The 20,367-nt window shown below is 46.0% G+C and overlaps 1 protein-coding gene across 10 annotated transcripts in view; it reads right to left on the bottom strand.

Annotated features, from left to right (window-relative positions):
* The window catches only part of Gro (TLE family member transcriptional corepressor groucho), a 69,977-nt gene that overhangs the window by 18,122 nt on the left and 31,488 nt on the right, over window positions 1–20,367 (bottom strand). For 6 of the 10 annotated variants that reach the window (XM_071708860.1, XM_071708859.1, XM_071708861.1 and 3 more), the window contains 8 exons: window positions 18,650–18,756; window positions 18,193–18,268; window positions 11,388–11,432; window positions 5,765–5,827; window positions 5,599–5,686; window positions 5,384–5,416; window positions 5,284–5,321; window positions 4,564–4,926 (listed from right to left, as the gene is read on the bottom strand). In XM_071708860.1, the coding sequence (XP_071564961.1) occupies window positions 4,564–4,926; window positions 5,284–5,321; window positions 5,384–5,416; window positions 5,599–5,686; window positions 5,765–5,827; window positions 11,388–11,432; window positions 18,193–18,268; window positions 18,650–18,756 (813 nt within the window). Of the gene's footprint in view, window positions 1–4,563; window positions 4,927–5,283; window positions 5,322–5,383; window positions 5,417–5,598; window positions 5,687–5,764; window positions 5,828–11,387; window positions 11,433–18,192; window positions 18,269–18,649; window positions 18,757–20,367 lie in introns of those variants that run through there. The other 4 variants (XM_071708864.1, XM_071708865.1, XM_071708866.1 and 1 more) reach the window with 4 other exon arrangements.

Genomic DNA, 20,367 nt, shown 5'->3' with positions numbered 1-20,367 from the left:
CCCCCGCTCGCTTCGTCGACCACCTCCGCGGGTGCCTCTCTACCTCGGCCAAATAAATTACACCGCCTCGTGACGCGAAAAAATCCAACGAGTTGCCAGAGAGAGTGAGTGAGTGGACGAGGCGAGAGAAGGAAGACCAGATGGAAGGAGGACGCGCGGCGCGCCGGGACGAAGGGGGTGGACGACGGATTGCGCGACGTGCGGGTGGGAGCGAGATGGAAGAGGGCACATTCGAGAAAGAGAACGCTCTCTCGCGCTCGCGTGGGGGGCGGGAGGGAGGGAGGTGCAGAGAGAGGGTGGATAAAGGCCAGCACGCGGGGCGGAAATAAAGAGAGAACGAAAAAAGTGGAAGAGGTTGGAGGTGGAGGTTGGGTACCGTGGTCCGCTTTAATTGGTTCGACGTGGTCAGATGAAAAATTCAACCACCCACCCATCCCAACCCGTCCCAACTCTCTTCCTTCTCCTCCTCCTGCGCGCCATCTCCACCTCCTATGCCTTCCGCTGTCTTTCTCTCTTTCTCGCCGTCCCGTATCGTTCCTCTTTCCCGCCGCCTGAATTCCCACCAGATGAATCTACCGCACATCTACGCGCGCGGTCCCGATGTCTGCAAGTTTCTGCGGATCAGGGCAGAGGAGACAAAGTTAAACCGGCCGACCTCAACCGCCGTCTTCGTAAACACCCGGCATCGATTCCGCCTCGAATTCAACTACTCCCCATTCATTAGCGCATCTAATGCCGCGCGAATTTTGATTAATCCCGTGAAATCCCGTGAACGCTTGTACATTCGGTGTTTACGGTAAACGAATGCGATTTCTTTCGAGCGCAACTAGAAACAATATAACACTCGAGTAACTTGCTCGTAGAATATCGAAATCAAAAACTGAACGAAGAAACTCAACCTTGAGATAAGCCAATGATTTTTGTACGAGATAGCACGTTTCCAAAAAGATCCCGAGTTATTCGGAATTATTGAGTCAAACGAATTTTAATTGGACGTTTAATTAGGTTTTTCTAGCGCACCTAGCTAAAGTTACTTTTCATCGTGGGACAGGACGCGTCCGCCTCGACGCAAAAATTTCGCCATTTAACACGTTTGAGATTTTCCGTCTTCAATTTCATTTCGACCGCTATGAAAAATGCACTTTGCCATCCGACACGCTTTTGAAACGTTATTTCACAATGTGCACTATGCTCCGTCGTATTACCGAGAGACCGCCGCGGGCGCGCGGTAGATTCCAGGATTTTATCGGGAATCTTTTTTGCCTCTCCACCCTTCGCAACGTATAGTAGCACCAACGGCCGGGATGACGATTACGAGAAAATGAGGTCACAGTCAGACATTCAGACACAATCCCTCCATTTACGAGATAGAAGTAATTATACCAAAAAAAAAAACGCAGTAATCGAGAACTGGATCACTATCCTCGAAATGTTGCCGCAAATGTATCAAACCGATTCTTTCTCAGTATCGCATACACTTTTCATAAAAAACATTATACATAATATATTCATTTAAATTGAAATTAATCGCCAATTTTAAATAAACTTAAGAAATTATCGTAATAATCATGAATGAAGAGCTGTTGATTCGCAGGGCTATACTTTCGATCCGATTTGTGTAAGACGAAATAAACTCCTTTCCCGCGATATAGCGATTTCATGTGGGGAACCGGCAGCAGCTTTCGTCGCGACGGAAACAGAGCATACGGTTGCTCCTTTGATTAATGCTTCCTCGGGGATGAAGCGAAGGGGTTAGGGAGATAGCGGTAGTGGTGTGCTGAGCTACGACTAATCCTCTCTCGGTGTGCACATGTAGGTACGAAGCTCCGACCGGCAGTCCTAAGAACCTGACTGTGGACACGAGCGAAAACTCATTTCCGGATGCGCGCCCTTCTCTCCCCTCCCCAACCCGCTACCATTCCTTCTCTTTTCTTCGTCGTCGGTCTCGTGAATTACATACGACCGGATACGATGTCGCGCGCTCGCATTCTCGATCAGGCCATTTCTGCACTCGGGACACGCGTCCGCGACAGTGGCGGATTTCTTCATAAGTACACAATGAGCATTTTAAACATCATATAATCGCGAAGAATTCTCTCCAATAAATATGAAAAAATAAATTAATTAATTGAGCAAATAAGTAGAATATAGATTAATTATAAGAGAAATATCAACCGCGAAAAAAAACCGTATAGAATAGCGCTCTTATATAAAAATATTTTATTTTAGTATCTAAATTTTTGCAAGGTATTAATATTTATTTTATCGTGTAAGTATACTCCCCACATTATGATAATTATAAAACAACAATGTTTTATATAAATGTAAGTAGAATTTTCCATATTCTGATAATTTTATAGAAAATGTAATTAATATAATGTTATTATTTTTTGTAATGTCATTACAATGTAATGACAATTTTGTAATATCATGAAAATTGCTTTCCATTTATCGTGACTTTATCTCGGGGCTGCGGGGAAACGCAGCTGATGACCGGATCTGTCCAGTGCCTCAACTTCAAACAAACTTCCCGGCACTCTTGGGGCCGAAGGGATTGCCCGTGTAAACGACGCATCGTTAGTACATCCAGGAAGAAAGAAAGATAATACGAAAGCGTGGTTGGAAGAGAGATAGAGAGCAGAGAAAACTAGAGGCAAGACGCTGGTCGCCCGCGATTTCTTGATTTTTACCAGTAGCTTGGCAGTGACAATTGGCCGCGACAACTACACAGTTGTCCGAGAAGCAATTTTAACAGTGGTTTGAAATCATCAGAACGCGGCGAAGAACCGTTGGGAAATATGTTCCTCGATAGCTGAAAGGACAAATGGACGAAGAAAATACGTCGCACTCATGCTTTGAATTTTAATTCAATATTATATCTAAAATGTTACTTAATAAAATTATTTTATATTATTGCCGTATTTATTTCGTAGATAATTTGCTTTCTTTTTCCACCCGCATACAGAGGGTGAGTCGTGCAATGTCAGGATGGTAACTTCATAAGAAATGAGGCATCATTAAATCGTTTAGTTTTTTCCCCTGCCACTTTTTCCTATCATCAACCGTGAAGAAGGTATAACCCGTTCAAATTGCGCGACTCATCCTGTATAATAGATAGCCATCACGTTCCTCAACGATTTTATGACGTCTTTTAAATAAATAATTAATGCAAATCAACGAATACGGTCGCGCGAGAAAGAGAAAAGTGCCGAGGGTGCCGAGGATATAGCCACAGCCACGCCGGCTAATGAATTCACGTGGAAACGCTCTAATCGGTACAAAAAAAATGCGACAGAAGAAAAGAACAGAACCGGAAGAGGTAGAGCAAGATAAAGAGAGATGAAGAGAGGGTAAGTGAAGCGCCCGAAGGAGGTAAGGGAGCAGCTGAGAAAAATAATCTAATTTAGTCGGTGCGCGCACGACGACCCGGCTAACTGTTCGCTTGTTTTCACGGTTTTTAATTATACCACCCGTCTCCTCCCTCGCGCCCCCTCTGCTCTACCCCTCCGTCCGTGTTCGTGCCCCTCGCGAGGAGTTCGCGCGCGCTTTTTGTCGTCGTGATTCAGGACAGAGAAACACACTTTCGTGGAACTTCACTTCGGATAGACGTTAGTTAAGCAAAATAGACGATTGCCCGACTTAACAGACGCAGACGGTAGGCAGGACTCTCGCGGGTTCTTGACCGGCAGGAAGTCGCGGTCCTTTTTTCCGCCTTTGCGGCGGACGAGGGTAATCCGATTTCGATGGAAACTTCCGCGACGCATGATTGCATTTGGGACGCTCGGCTCCCGCCGAGGAAAGGCCGACATAGACGGCACGCGAGACTACCGAGCGTATTTTCCATCCCCTCTTCTTTCTCTCTCTGTTCTTTGTTTTTTTTATTCGGCGAATTCGACGGTTAAGTGGAAGTTAGTATCGACGCTCTCCTATCCTTTATCGCGCGGCCCGAACTCGATTCTAACTCGGCCCTTTTATTACTCTTACGTTTACTTTCCAGCGATATAACGCGCGCGCTTGCTCGCTCCGTGCGTCTCTTTATTCTACCACCCTCTTTGCCCTCTCCGTCGCTCAGCGATCGCCGAGAGTGTCGGCCGTTTTATCGGCTTTCGACGTCGCTGCAATTAGCATTTTAATTCTCAGCTAAACGCGCAACTTTTTCGACGCCGCGAGTCTCTCTGTAGTTAAGCGTGCACTGACCAACGAGCAATATTCAATGCAACAGCACGCACCTGCGTTACCGATGCGCTGACTTTTTTCTCTCTTCTCTCTCTCTGAAGGGGAAAAATCTCAAACGAAAAAGACATTTCGATTTTTGTGAAATTACAGAGCGTTCCCTTTCAACTTTATACTTCGTCTCTGAATAAAAATTTGATTTCTGATTTAAAAAATCTATTGAAAAATATTGAATTAGAGACATCCGGTAAGTCAGATCTCAAAATTGTAATGTAAAACACCTCGGAGTCCGATCGAACTACCGATCGATTCGAGCAAATCGGAGCAACGCGACGTCGCGAGAGAACGCCGCGCCGGCCGGGCGGTGTCAATGCTGGTAATGGTACTCACGTGTCCTAGCTTCTCCTCCTTCCGCCTCTTGGAGTCGCTCTCGAGGTCGGGCGTGCGGCTGCGAAATTTCTCAGGCGGAGAGACCGAGCGGTGGCCGAGCCTCTCGTCGGGCAGGGCGATCGGCTTACGGTCCTCGGGCGTCTCCGCGGCCGCGCGATGCTGCTGCAGATCGGCGGGCTTCAGCAGCGCTTGCGCCTGTGCCTGGACCGCAGCCGCGGCCGCGGGATGCGGCGGCGGCGCCAAGTGCGGCGGCACACCCGCGGCTGCGGCCGCCGCGGCCGCACCTGCGAAGCCCAGCAGACCGCCCGGCGGAAGACCGCCGACCACCGCGCCGTGGGGCAGTTGCTGCGCATGGATCTGTTGCTGCGATGTCAAGATAAAAAAAAAACCTTTGTAATACTGGACCCCTCTCGTTCCTTTTCTGCCTCTCTCCTGCCCTTTCTTTTTCTCGAACGCGCTTTATGTTTTCATTCTAAATTTATTTTTATTCGCACGTCAATTAACCGCGTGACTGGCGATACAATATCAATATATGGTATTCAATATTTCCGGTAATACATATTTAGGAAGATCCATCAATGAATTAAACGGAAAAAATTGCATTTCTTTGTTATCACGATCTCTAGCTGGGCTGTCGTAAAACTAATCGCGTAATCCGTTTTTAACAACGTGTGGATTTTTTTTCGCAATTTTTGTAAGTCAAATGTCGCAAGGCATTACCTTAAGGTGAATCATGTAAGACGGTTGCAAATCGTCATCTAATAAATGACAAAAAAATATAAATTTATGCTATGCATCGAATGTAGGGTAAAATACTCACTAATAGCTGCTGGAGACCTTGCTGCTGTTGCTGCTGCAAGAATTAAGAAGAAAACGCGTCGATTATTCAATTAACAGTTATTCAATTAACAAGATTAAATTCGCCGATATATAGCGAATTATTTAGTTGTAAAGAATTTTTTTCTGGACGCACTCTTACGATCCACCTCATTAAAGCCGATGACTTAGGAAGTTGAATGGTGAGCGGCTACTTACCCCGATAATGGCGTTCAGTTCGGACATGGTGACTTGCTTCGCCCTCTCCACGGCATTGGCCACCTGCTGCTGATGCTGCAATGCCATGCTATCATTATCGCGTCGTCGTCACACTCGATTGTGAGATCGCACGGCACGCGTGCCAAACAGAAAGTCAAAGACTCACCTCTTGCGCCAGGAACGGAAGCACTTGCCCGATTATCGCGTTCAACCTTTTAGCGATTTCCGTCTGCGAACACACGACGGATAATCGAATCAAATGTGTTTTTCAAATGGCAGCTAAATATTCTGACGATTTATCTTATTATCGCATCACTTCGGAGGTAAACGCGCATATGAAAAATATCGCGGACTTTTAGGAAGAAATGAAAAGCGCTTTAATTCTCTACGCTGTTTTCAAAGTGAGTAGTGCAAGTAGATGATAGAGACATAGATAATTTCTTTTGACTCGCGCCGTAAATGCGCCACTTTTTTAAATACATTCCGTCACCTATCTCCGTATTCCAAAAATTACAGCGCGGCACATGTCGTTTTCAAAAATGACCGATCCATTTGTAAAATTGCGCAAGTAACACTGGAAATTCATTTGAAATTTAATGTCGCGTGCATAGGTTTAACGTCACGCATGAGGCTTAATTGAGAAATCGAGGCTGACTGTATAGAGAGGGATGCGATACGAATTGTGTGTATATAACGCATAGGACACGCATGTTAGCGGCGTGCGAGGCTACATCGTGGTAATCACATGTCGCACGACGACGAGTGCTCGACGAACATACGAGCGTGGCTCGTTTCACCCTCGTAGCAGGAGGGTGGCTACTCATTAATGTGCGTCGATCGAATCGGATCACGATTAAGCTCACGATCGCCACGTGACTTTCTTAGCAACCGCAGCATGAAAGAAATATTTGCACTTTGTGTCGCCCAATTACCTTCCGAACATACGACGACAGTTTCAAATGAATTTCTGTTCTTCAATAGTGAAGTAACAAATTTAATAATCGGGAATCACCGCGTGTAATTATATTTTTTAATCGACTGAATTATTTCGTCCAATCTCAATGATTCGTTGACAGTAAATTGGCGAGGGTAAAATTCGCGCGGTAATTATTTAATAGCGGGTTTACATTCGACAGAAACGTCGCGCCGATATCGCCCCGGCGATATTTTCACGTCAGAGGAGCCAGCCGCGTAGATCTAAAAGTTGAGAGACCGAAAAAAATGTCATCGCCCCCACGGGGAACAGAAAGATGGAAAACTGCCGCGTCCACGTCAGTTCGATTTCGCCCTGTTCGACAGTAGGTGGCAAAGGGGGAGGGAGCGAACCGAGGGACGGTTAGGTGGGTGTAGAAGGAAGGGCGGGCGACGAAAAAAGGTTCGACGAAAAAATGGACAGAGGATGCGAGGGATAGTGTCGGGGATTGCGGGAGGTGGTCGGAGGCGGCGGTCGGGAGACGAGGAGAATTTGCAGGACGCGGGCGATGCAGAGCGAGTGTTGTCCGGCACGAAAAAATGGTTATTCCTTCTCGAATGTGCCCGATGCACATGCACGTTTTCCCGCAAAACGGATGGTCGAGGTACGGGCTCGACGAGGGGGCGGGGGCGACAGCAGGGAGAACGAAGTGAGTTGACGAGGCGGGACGAGGAAGGGGATGGAGATGACCAAATGGGAGGTAGGGAAGGACGTGGTGGATGTAGAGGTAGATCAGGAGGAGGAGGAGGAGGAGGAGGAGGTGGAGGAGGTGGAGGTAACATTGAGATTAGCAACGGGTAAAAAATCGATGTCATCGCCCCCAGCCCTCGCGCGCTCTCTCCGCTCTCGCTCGACTCAACCCTCTGCTACCTCCACAGGGCAAAATAAAAGAACTCGAATACACGACCCCTAGGAGGGTGTATGTGCGCGCGGCGTAGGTGTTCGTGCGAGCAAGCGCGTACGAGTGCGAGCGCGATTGCGAGTGCGAGTGCGAGATGTGTACACGCGCGTTCTCTTTCTCGCCGGTCTCCTCTCGCTCGCTCGCGCGTTCGCACGCTAACACGTGTGTACGAACGAGAGAACCCTGGAAAAGCGACCCCCGACCGCCGAAAGAGAACCTGTGGGAGATGGAGTGAGAGGGGTCGCGCATTGAAAGAGAGACGGAGTAAGAGAATCCAAAAAAAAAAAAAGGAAAAAGAACGAAGGTGAGAGGGAGAGAGGACCAGAGAGGGCAGAAGACAGAGAGCCCGGATAGATAGACGTATATATGCATGAAGGTAGGAAGAACTGGAAAGGCAGGGTGAGTTATACGCAATTGGTCAGCCTGCACATTTTTTATCGGACGCCGCGCCGGGCGAACCCGCGATGGGGAAATGGTAGTTACTCTTATATTGACGAACAACGCCAACAACAACGCCGCGGCAATATTCTTCCTAAGGGATACGCACTTTTTCAATAGAACGCCGTCGCCGATTCTGTATTTCCGCTCCAAGGATTCCCACGTTAGAAACGATATGATTCGTAACAACTTCTGAGCGCGGCTTGACTCTCTTCCGGGATGATGGCAAAAGTTATTGCCATCCGCGGTTCTTCGTTCGGAAATAATTTTAATACAGAATAGTTGAGAAAATCGAAGAGATACCTAACGATGATTTTTGTCGCGAATAAAACGGAATTGAAATTCCTCTTCGTTTCTTAATCTTTCATTGCGACAAGTTTCCAATTAAACGCACCCGCGTGGCTTAATGTTAACTAATGAGGTGATATTAAAACGTTGAAACGAATATCGCCGGGCAACTAATTTTTTACCTCATTTCCTTGGTATTTCGTCGTGTGTCATTTCTAATTCTCTCGGCTTTCCGAGACTCGGTAATGACCCATTTCGTGATCGCGTGCGCGTAATGTACCCGCGACATATTACCGTGGATCGCGGCTTAATCGAACGGGACAACGAGCAGGCGGCCGCTACGCCGAAGGATGTCCCTTTCAATTAAGCGATAAGCGTTATCGGACAGATACGCCGGCAACCGAATGTACGTATGTACGTACGTACGTACGTACAACTCGATGGATGAATAGGGCGAGAACGTAACGCGCGACTAGTCGCGTCGCGATGAGTTTTTAGCTCTCCCGTCTCGTCCTCGCCGCCGCTCTGATTCGCCCAGTTTATCCCACCCTTTCTCTTCCGCGCTTTTCTTTTGCGTAGTCGCGGGCGCTTTTTGCGCGAGCCGCCCATTTTTCTCTATTGCCGCGAATCTCGTTTTCCATGAAGCTCGCACGATGAAATTCGACGGGGTTCGCGAATCTAGTGTGACGACTGATAAAACGCTTTATCACCGATATTAACGAACGATATCGCATTAACCCGAAGATTAAAAGCGGAATAATTTTCATCGAGTCTTCCCAACTTTTGAGTGGTCGAAAAATCTTTCCAAGATTCTTCGTCGTAAACGGTATTAACATAGAGTCGATGACGAGGGATGTCAAAGTTTTGAAAACTTTATTTCTTCACCGCGTGAATCAAGAGACGAATATTGCGACGACCGACCGGTCGCAATCTATATCGTGCAATTAAATCGAACGATCGAGCCAATGTTCGCGAGCAAGGGTGACCGAAGGGAGAAAACTCAAGACTGCTATTGGGGATGAGGAACGGATGGAGCGAGAGAAGTAATCGTACCTACAAGAACTGGGACATCGCCAACAAATTCGAGTTAGTCGAGTAGAGAGTGGTAAAGTGGTGGCTGCGGTAGGGTGGGTGAGAGGCAAATGTCGACTTCGGGCTGTGGCAGGAGGGGCAGGAGATACGAGGGTCGCAGATGCGAGGGATGGCTAGCATTCTGGGAGAGGTGAGCGGAACGGAAATCAAGGGGAGAGAAAGCGCGAGAGAAACGAATGCAGGGAGAGAGAGAGAGAAAGAGCTGCGCGAGGAGCGAGGGAGAGCGAAGAGGGTACAAACGAAAGGGGTGGCGAAACGGGAAAAAGAGACGAGGCAGAGATACAGAAGGCTCTAACCTCGTAGGGGGAAGATTGTTTTCATTCGGGGGCTCAAATTGAAAAGGAGCGAGAAAACCGCGACGCGAAAGCCTGCTAAGTGGCGGGGATTGACTAAAGGGAGCTTGATTTATTTATTTTTTTGCCGAGTGAGGGAGAGATTTTGAGACTGACACGCCGCGCGGCATCCCCGACGAAAGAAATAAATACATTTTTGGTCCATTAAGTCGGCTGATAGCGGAAGAAATGGAAAATGAAACATCGATGAATAACAAGGCGTGTACTGCTGAATTAGATTATTGCGTTATTTGCGTAACACAAGCTTTTCCAAAAATCTATCAAGTTAATTTCTTTCAAGACTATCTGGTTTTGTGCATCGCAAAATCATCGTCTAATGCGCTTGGAAGATGGCAATTAATGTGAATAAGCTGGGAAAAGAGATTTAATCGCGCGTTCACGAGCGCATGGCATCGGCGCGATATTATCACGGTTAATTAGAGAGCCGCCAAGAACCGATAACTTTTCATTTCTCTTCCAATTAGTGTCAGAGAAGCGAGTTCGCCATGTTACATTATCTCCGCTGCAATTTGTGCAGTCGCGATGTCCTGACTTGATTTCCCAGCGAACCCGAGTGATCTTACTTTTCCAATTTTTATTAATATCCGGTGTATATTATTATCCGACAAATTTACAAATTACGAACGCGAAGCGGATCTTTCAAAAGTTTTATCGCGCTCTTTAGAGAAAAAGTAATATATATCGAAGAATGTATTTTCAGATTCCTCAATATATACCAATTTAACGAGTTTACATTAATAGTCTACGTGAAAAAGAATTCAGTTTTATTTAATTATTCAATACATTATCTTTCCAAGATAAGAAACTTAATCAAACAAAACCTTTAGCTAATTGAATTTGACACACAGACGTTTCCAATTTCCGTTGTTAATAAATCAAGTTCGATAACCTTATTCTAATTTTAAATGACAATTCTTATAGTTCGGGTTGCGAGACGATTAAAATAGCACCATATGTTTTTCCTTTACAAAAAAAAGATGCCATGATTTTCCGTACATTATTCGCTGGAAACAATTCCGCGGTGATTCTGGCGCCATGTTACGCCCTATAACTACCCGAGAGAACGTAGTTCCCCGCGCCTCGGCCCATTAAGCGCCGCCTCGAGGTACGAGGGTGAGAAATGATCGGCCGCTAATGCTAATGAATATCAGCTCGTTGTACCGGGACGGCGGGAGGGTTGTTTGGAGTTCGGGGAGCCCCACTTTTGAGCATGACCGCGTGGCGACGAGGGGCTACCCGTGGCCGCTTTTAAGAAAATTGCTGACAGAGGGGACCGCTCCGCCGCTGTGTTTCCCCTGATTAGCCGAAATTACACGATTTCCCGGCCTAAACGCGCGCGCCGCCCGCACCCCACATTTGCGGCCGCGGCCGATTCCGACGATTCACTGACCCCGGGCTCAATTAACGAAGAGCCACTCAGATACTTAGTATCCGAGTTAAACGTGATCTTGATTAACTTCGCGCAACGCCGCGCTGGTTAAAGATTACATTGTCTGATCTTACGATCTAACTGTTGCAATGTTTGAACAGTACAAGTACACGGAATACATTCTAAGAATATATTCGAAGAGGAATAATCTCCATCTGTTTTAAATATTTTAGCTATCGATTATCGATACCTTATACACTATTTTATCTAATTTAGTAAATTTTTGATTGCAGGACAGTAATACTGAACGATCTCGTTTAAATCGCTGGATTAATCATTACTTCGAAAAAAAGGTACTAGAATGGTAAACCTTACCTGTTTGTGCATTTCAACGTTGAGGCCGTACGACATCTCGTAATACTGTAACAAGAAAGACGTAGCTTTCAGTTTGCATAAAGTAAATTTTTCAGGAATACGAAGTACATAATATACGGTTAAAATATCAAACGGCACGCAGTCATAAATATGAGAGAACTGTACTGGAAAATCATTGCGTTTCAAAGTTCGCAATCATAAAACCACATTCAAACTAGATTGACGACTGCTATGATTCTTATGCATGCGAGCATAATCATAAATTGGCTAGCTGCAATTCAAGTATCAAATGTTCGTTCAGAAATGCATTATTCGCATGAGCTTTTTAAAGTCGCTGTCTTATAGGTTTAAATGTAAAGAAAAATAGTTACGTTTGTAACATTATCTCAACTTTATGATCGTATTTTATAATCGTGACATTTATTTTTTATACATTCCTGTTTAGTGCTAAAAGCCGGGGGGGTTTTTCCGCATTTTCTCCGAACTTAAAATAGAACGTATGTACATCGAAGTGTGGGATTCTCGAGACGTATCGAATCGCTGGAAGCGATCGATGGATCTGCCGGCGCGATCTTCTCACGCCGTCGGCATTCTCGTGGACGAATTTCTGCGGGCGAGGGTCAGACCAAAGGGGGCCCGCAGTAGGTAGTAGTAGCCGTTCGATCCAGCGCGTACATGCGTCTCGATAAACTGCATCCGAGCGTAGGATGCAGTCCGGTGGATGCGCTTGCGCGATCGTAAATTGGCTAGTGGCTGTCGCTTAGCGCCGCGCGTGTCCGCCTTTAGCCGCTCTCGTTCGGAAACGAACGGCTTCGGGGGCGGCGCGGCGGTTTGCCGAGAGAAAGATAGAGAGAGAGAGAGAGAGAGAGAGAGAGAGAGAGAGAAAGGTGGAAAGAACAGGGCGAAGAGAGAGAGAGAGAGGGAGGGAAAGTGCAATACACACGTCAGGCCAGGCTGGGAGATACTCGGGCTCGGAGATCGATAGCATCGGCCACGGAAATATACCGACTTAATAATGCAGTCGATAACTACGCCTGGCGAACTTGGGGCAAGGCACGCGCGCGGAGCCTTCCTCCTTTTGCGCAACGATCCCGGCGCGCTTTGTCCTACGGCGGTGCATGTTGATTCGGCTCGGCGATCTTATCGCGCGACAAGCACAGAGACTCGATAATATATTTCCTCGAAGCTCTCGCGGACTACGAAAAAGTGCGCGCTGCGATTACCGCCACGCTAGGTAAAGAGCGATCATAATTTATCCGTTGGACTAGCACGTACAATGAGGGGCCTCACCCCCCCACCCCTCCGTATTGTTCACTCTCTGTTTCTCTATTCTTTATCACTTCTCCTCGCGCGCTGTCTTCCTCCCCTCTCTCTCTCTCTCTCTCTCTCTCTCTCTCTCTCTCTCTCTCTCTCTGCTTCGCTTTTGCGTGACCGTACGTGGAGTAAGAAAGCTCGCTTTGCAATCTGTCACGCGATTTGTCAACGTTTACCTCGCGTCGCGGATGCTTTGCACGCATTGTGAAGTTCCACTTGGATGGCCGGAGGCAAGATATCGACGTAAGTCGGTAATCAAATAACGAGAAAACTCTCTCTCGACGATGGCAGAGAGAGAGAGAGAGAGAGAGAGAGAGAGAGAGAGAGAGAGAGAGAGAGAGAGAGAGAGAGAGAGAGAAAGAGAAAATAGATATCGATCTCATCTGCCGTCTCTCATTTTCTATTTTCACGTGCCTGGGAACCCAATAATAAGAGTTGTACCGATAATTTCGCCCCCTCCGATTACTCGATATGGATCTTTTAGTAGCGAGCCTTTGATATAGGATGATTGGACGACCTCGTTTGTCGCTCTCTCGACATTTTCCCTCGTTTCGTCCCTTCTCTCTCTCTTTCTCCTGTCTCCCCTTTTCTCTCTTCCCTCTCTTCGTGCTCTCCTTTCCAGTTGCACCGCACTTCGATTCAGTCTATCGTTCTCTCGTCTCTCTCCCTATCTCCATTTTCCTTTTTCCCTCGCATCCACTCTCTTGACTCACCTCGCGGAAATTTACACGTTACGCCCGCGGATAATTAACGGATAATTAATAAGCCGTTTCGAGGCGCGAACTCATGCATCCGCGAAGTGCGACGCGAAATTTTTCTCCGCCGGTATTCTGCATTTCATATTTTTGAAAAAAAAAACCCGTAAATTATTAAGATAAAGAAGACTACCACAATGCAATAAAAATTTTCATCAATTTTCGACTACAATATAACAAGTTGTAATAAAAACATTTTTTAACAATATAAATTTGCACAAATTTATATTTGGTACTTGTAAAATAATATTAACTTATTCAAGAATTAGTAAGTTGATACTAATCTAAAATATGACGTGTATAGAATAATTCACGATATATAGTACGTAACTAATAACGTAACGCAGTAAGATAGCAATGCAAATATTTTAACTAAAACCCGCGTTGTGTAAAGATATTTTCTACGCATAAAGGAAGGATCGCCGACCGAACACCCGTCACAGTCGAAGCGTGACGGGGCAAAATTTCGCTAGTGTTGATGGAAAAAAATTTTTTTTCGAGAGAAGGACACAACGTAACGCAGGAGGATAGAAATGCAATCTGCCAGGTATGCCCGCGCGCGCGGCATAGTCGAGGGGTGGAAAGCAAACGGCGAACTGTGGAAACAGGAGGAAAACAAAGAGTAATCGAGAAGCGTGCCCCAGGGATGTGGGTTACGTTTAATTTGTTGCAGCGCGAAAAAACGCGGCGGAGAAAAAACATAGATAATTGGAAAGTCTTCTCGTTCGCGGGCAGGTCGGAGATGCGCAACGACCTCGGGCCCGTTTTCGATAAGGTTTTTTTCGTTTTATTCCCCTGGTGTTTTTTTTTGGTCCCTCATCCATACCATCGAATTTTCTTTCTCTTTTTCCCCTCGCTCGCTCGATCATTACATTCGCGTATCGGAAATCAAATTAATTTTCTGACGGCCCGGGGATTCGGAGCTTTCCGCTTATGCTCCGTCTGTTTTTGACGATACGTAACGACGCTAGCCTCCCCTCCTCCCACCCGCCTTCAAAACATAGGAGTTGAGGGCGTTCATCGAGGGGGCTTCGTTCAAAGCTACATTCCGGAGAATTAATTCACCGAAGATGTGCGTCGCACCTGTCGCGATAAAAACTCCTGCAAACAATCGAATGGAAGATGATTAGCAATTCAAAAAATTCGAACAAAGATTCACACGTGATAATTGGAGCATGTCAGATGTTTGCGAGCATTGGTTATTTTCGTTGCGATCGAACAGAAACTTTTCACAATGACCCAAAATTTTTCCCCATTTCTAATTTTTACAGACAAAGAAAGGAAAGTTTTGTAGTGTATAAATTAACAAACAAATATATTATAAAAGTTGAAACCAGAATGTTTTCGCGAGAAAAAGTTAAGTCGAATCAGTCTCTCTATTGTGTATTTTTCAGGATAAAATGTCATTTCCCGAAAATATATTCCTCAAATCTGCAGAGTGAAAATATAAAACGTGAACAGAGGAAGATCAAATAGTATAAAGATAAAAATAGAATTTTTGTAAACCCGTAGTGCGGTCTCAATTTACAAGTATTCTACATGCTTTTCCTTTTAATATGCTAAAAGTAATAACTAAAGAAAATGAAAAGAAGAATCACCTGCAGAAATTCTAAGATCGATGCAAACGTAAACTGAATTCATACAATCCAAAATGCATCTACAATCTAAACATCTAGAAATAAATCAAGTACAGGTATATCAATCAAGTCCGTGGGAGCGTGACATGATTGGCGCGGTATCTCTCGACGAGAGAAGAGAAAGATATCGCATAACGACGTAGAAAGGCGATGATCCGTAAGACGGAGCGGACAAAAGAGTGAAGCGAACGAGAGGGAGGGAAGGGAAGGGTAAGTCGTGGGGTGGAAGGAGGCAAAAATTGAAGCGGCGCGCGGATTTACGCGGCGCGTTACCCTAATGAAAATCGCGAAGGATGAAGTTGCGCGCGCGTGGCGGCGGTGGCGGTGGTGGCGACGACGGCGGGAAGAGAGATGGTAGGAGAGGCGGTCGGAATACACGAGGGTGGAATTAGAATATCAGAGACACGGCTGGCGCGGCGTTGGTGTACGTACTGTGTGCCGCGCACACCAACGCTCCACGCCCTCGTCGGCGCGCGTCTCCGGCTTGCACGTATATAATACTTGTCAGTGGTTGACAAACCCTCGACATCAATTTCTCTCTCTGTCTCTGTAATTCGCCCCCTCTTTCTCTCGTCTATCCATCTCTTCCTCGCTCCCTTTTCCCTCGACGAGCCTTGCTTCTCTCTTCCTCGCTACTTCTATCACTTCATCCCTTCCCCTCCCCGCTCCTCCTCCCCCCCCCCGCCGGGCCCCCGTCCAACTGCTCCTCCACCTCCTGTTGCCACCCCCTTCTCTATCTCTCTCTTCGTTTACTTTGGAGATATCGATTACCGGCTCAACTCCCAACCCCCATCAACCCCTCTGTCACCTCCGACCCCCCTTATCCACTCCCTCTAGCACCCCCGACTCCCTTCCACTCGGCCCAGCTTGCTGCTTGGTTGCTTGCACGGTGTCACATCGGTGTAGCAGTTTACAGAGACAGTATAGTTCGCGACAATTACGATCGGCCGTACAGCAGACAGTGGTGTAGGACCTCGGAATCCAAGGATGCCGGCGGATCACGGTGAGGACATCGATCTGCCGAACGCGGTTGATTTTCCGGGGCACTTCTTAAGTCGCGCGTATTTTAACGGTGTAAATGGAGCTCGCGTAAAACGAGCGCAATTTTCGCATGCAAAACACCATCGGCCTTTCGCGTTCGCGCGAATTTGAATTTGCATATTTCTCAGGAATGCATTAAGCGCGCAAATCCGAGCTACCTGTATTGAAGCACTCCGTTTGAACTTACCTCGGAGAATTAACGGATAGGAATGGAACGTTTCAAAAATTACAACGATGTATTTCCGCGATTATTTAATGTTAAGAACAAACCGAAATTAAATATTCTGCCAAGTATGAAATATTAACTAAAATAAACTAACGATTACCAGAATAATCTTTGCAAAATTTCGTGGTTTTTTTTTACACAATCTGGATTCATATATTGGCATCTTTATGTACAAGCGTGATAACGCGGATGATGATGAGCGTTAGACTTATTGAAATTATATTGGTTTCAGTTTCCAATCTCTACGAACAATACTAGAATTCTAAAAAGCGATCGAGTAAACATTCGGAATGTGCCTTTAGCTCCGCTGAAATTTGCGTCTATTGAACATAACGGGGTTATTGACCCTCCAATCCGCGCTGTTCGCTTTCGTATCTCGAAAGCGGTTTGCAGAAACGCATAAGCCCGGTGCCCCTGCGAGAGCGCATTCTCGTGCAACGCTGAATTTGTATCGGGACAAAAGATTTTGTCCCGATCCTGCTTGATTTTTATTTTTATTTTCAGTCTAGTCGCCGGGACTCTCGCGAATTTGATTTGCTGTGGGAGACAAGTAGCGCTATATATGCGGTACTCGGAACTTTTCATACCAACTTTTCAAAACTGACGCCTACGATATCTTTACAATGAAGGTTAAAAAAGAGTTACAAATTAAAACTTATTTCACACGGTGTGCTTTAAGCGTTTTATACGCGAATTCTAAGAAGGCACTTGATTCCGATCCGATGCGTGACTTTTTGCAGCGGCTATTCACGATGACACGGACGAGCCAATATTTCATTCAATTTCCGGTATCAACGCGTCATGTATGGTATATCGCCTTTGAAATGAGACCTGGGACCAAATTCTCAGTATACGCCACAATCCAATTTCAAGTAATTATCCGTTACTCGAAATGTCAAATAATGGACGTACCGTTATCTTAGAAATAATAATTCAAATATAAATAAGAAACAGAAATTTAAATGTATGCCGCAATTCCCGAACAAATTATAATTGTCTCAACTTTAGATAACTTTACGCAATTTTATGGTCTTGTAAAGGAAAAAAACTTATCGTAGAAATGACAATAATAATATCCAGCTTTTGTCTCGAAGCGAAGAAGACGAGAGCAACGAGAGAAGTACTCGCGGCGAATATTTTGGACCATGTTAGTACTGCACTTTGATATAGCTAAGTCCAAGTAAGCTCCTTACCGATGACGATACGATTAGTACGGTTGGCTGGACTAATTGCCTTCGCGCTGATAGAACTAAATCAAAGTGGGGTGCCGTCAGCAATATGAAGCGAAAATAATATCCAATCATTTTTCCCCGAGCGAACGGCTTACGCTGTTCCTTCATTTACGTAATGTCCTGTTCTTTCATGCTCGCGTTATCGATAAATAACGCGTGCCTAGCGTGTGTTCTCGCGTGCCAATACGAATGCAAGTCGAGAGAGCATCCTCGAAGAGCATCCTCGCGATGCACGCGAAGCCGATAATCGATTTTCCTTTTTTATTTTTAAGGACCCTATGCATTTCGCACAAGTTGTGGGAAATGTCGGATTAAATATTCCGCCGAAACTCGGAGGAAAGCAACGATACTCTTTCCCTTACTTCTGGTATAAAGTTTCTTACGATATTCTACCGAAGCTTGTTTGCTTGTTGTTGCATTTCGCGCATAAAAGGATTATCGAACCTTGAGAAGCATAGCTGCGAGTATCGCCGACATTTTCACGATTAAGGAACTAAATTGTTGTCGGAGTTGTTCTCGGTTTGGACCGCTCTCGACTTGCGAAACGAAAGAGGTAACGAGACTCGATCGAAGAGAGGAAAGACACAAAAAGGAACTTACAAAGTGCCTTACCATAACGTAGTGCCTCTGCATCTCGGTCTTCTCGCTAGCTAACTTCTCGCACTCAAGCTTCAATCTGAAATATAAGAAAAATCAGAAACGATTAGGTAGAATATAAGATAAATTTTCATTACTTTACAAAAGTAATATACGTACTAATACTATTGAATAAAAAAATGTATAACAAAATCCCGTCCTTCGAAGTAAGAATAAAATGCATCGAATAATGCGAATCGATAATCGAAAGCACCGTCGAAAGTCGGCGAGAGAACGAGGAAAAATGCAGAGGAAAACTCGTCGTCTTGAATAATCGTGAAAATTCGAGGAAACATGGCAAACAGAAAAGAGCGAAAGAGAGAGACTAAAGGAAAATATAAACGCCCGAGAAACGGGGGCGAATGGCAAGGACGAAAAGACCAAAAGGAAAATAAGCGAGGAAAGAAAGAGAGATACTCACGAGTGGTACTGCTGCTGGATGAAATTGAATTCCTCTTTGATCCTCTCGCAAGTGTCCGCCACCGTGAATTTCAGCCCGCCAGCAGCCCCGCCGCTACCGCCGCCACCCTGCAAGGAGAAAAAGGAATTGGAGAAACGAAGGGATTCAATTAGCTATGTATACACGACAATGCGGACGCGATAGAGGATACGCGCGCACGTGGGCGTTAAAACCGTGCGCGGAACACGATCGCGACGAATAAGCCGCATCCGCGACAAGCAGCCTGCCGTCACTTTGTGGCATTGTGTTTAATCTTTTTAGCTCCGGGGCCAGTCAGCCATCCACGTGCGGATATCCCTGGGCTATTAATACGAATAAATGAACCAACCGTATCTGCGGACAGCTGGCTCATTATTGGAGCACGGGAAAACGCTCATTATTGAAAATCGCAATCTTTACAGAAAAAAAAGTTAACTTGCACGCGTTATTTTTGAAAATTAACTTCAGCCTGCGCTGTATTCCTTGCTTGCTTGGTATTCCACATGTTAGTATATATTATAAGTATAGTCTAACCATGTAATTTTCTTTTCGAAATGTATATACACCCTAATATGATTATAATTGTCTAAAAAAAAATAATCATTATTATTGTAGATTACCGTTAATAGCATGCAGTCTCAATCTCTCGATTATTTCTTCAGTTTTTAAGACTTTATTCGTTAATGTTGCAAAGTTGTAAATTCTACCTGCGGCATATTATAGAAATATCTGTGGTAGACCGTTGGCCAAAAAGCACGCGAGAGTTTCTCGTTTCGCCGGATACCTTTGGAAACACATTAAGTCACGACGTGCTTAAAGTCGAAGATGACAAGGAACCAGCAGGCGTCGAATGGCCTTCGGGCACATAAGGCGCACGCAAACACACGGGACCAAGCCCAGAAATGCGAGCAGGGGGGCAGCCAGGTATAAAAGACGAGCATCTCGAAGCGGGGGCGAGAGAAGGCTGGAGAAGGCGGGAAAGAGAGGGAAGAGATGAAGGGACGAAAGCGCGGGCCTGAAGAGCCAAGGATGAAGGGCTGTGTGAAGGCGTCCTTAATGAGACCCATTCCACCGGATACCACGAGGTTCGTTCGAGTCCACCACCACGGGTTCCTCTTTAGTAGGAGAGAAAGAGAGAAAGAGAGAACGTCGAGTACATACACACACCACCAATGGCACTTGGCGCGCCGGCTGAAATTACGGAGGAAAAGATCGGCGCTTTCCGATGACAGTAATGATTACGTTGCGGCGAAAGGACGTCAATCGAATTTCGAAAGGATGCGCCTCGCGCACACACCTCTTAAGAGCGAACCGCCCGAATACTATTATTACGCCGTCGGGGGGGGGGGGGGACACGTATATATGTGGATTTTTACAAAAATAGAAATTGGCTACTGCAAAAATAAGCTATATAGAATTGCAATCTCAACGGCAACGTTAATGATACCACTCGGCACACTCGACTTTAGCGTCTCTCGGCGACGCGCCACGTCGCCGCCACGTCGCGCGTCGCGAGGAACTCTATCTCATTTTTGATAGATCGGTCGATGACTGGCCAGACGACCAGTGCGCGCGCAAAAATTCCGATTTTTCGAGAGATCGCGGCCCCGCGCTGAATGATTTGGCCACTTGTTGAATGCGAAACGGGGAGTGGCTGTCGGTGGTAAAATGGTTTGGGAGAGCGCGGGAGAGAGCGCACG

This window comes from Temnothorax nylanderi, unplaced genomic scaffold (genome assembly GCF_030848795.1).
Source record: "Temnothorax nylanderi isolate EJ_2023f unplaced genomic scaffold, tnyl_v1.0 TNYL_tig0072_pilon, whole genome shotgun sequence".
NCBI classification, from domain to species: Eukaryota; Metazoa; Arthropoda; class Insecta; order Hymenoptera; family Formicidae; genus Temnothorax; species Temnothorax nylanderi.
The sequence above is the reverse complement of the archived record's forward strand: the minus strand, read 5'-3'. Positions and strand labels throughout refer to the sequence as shown.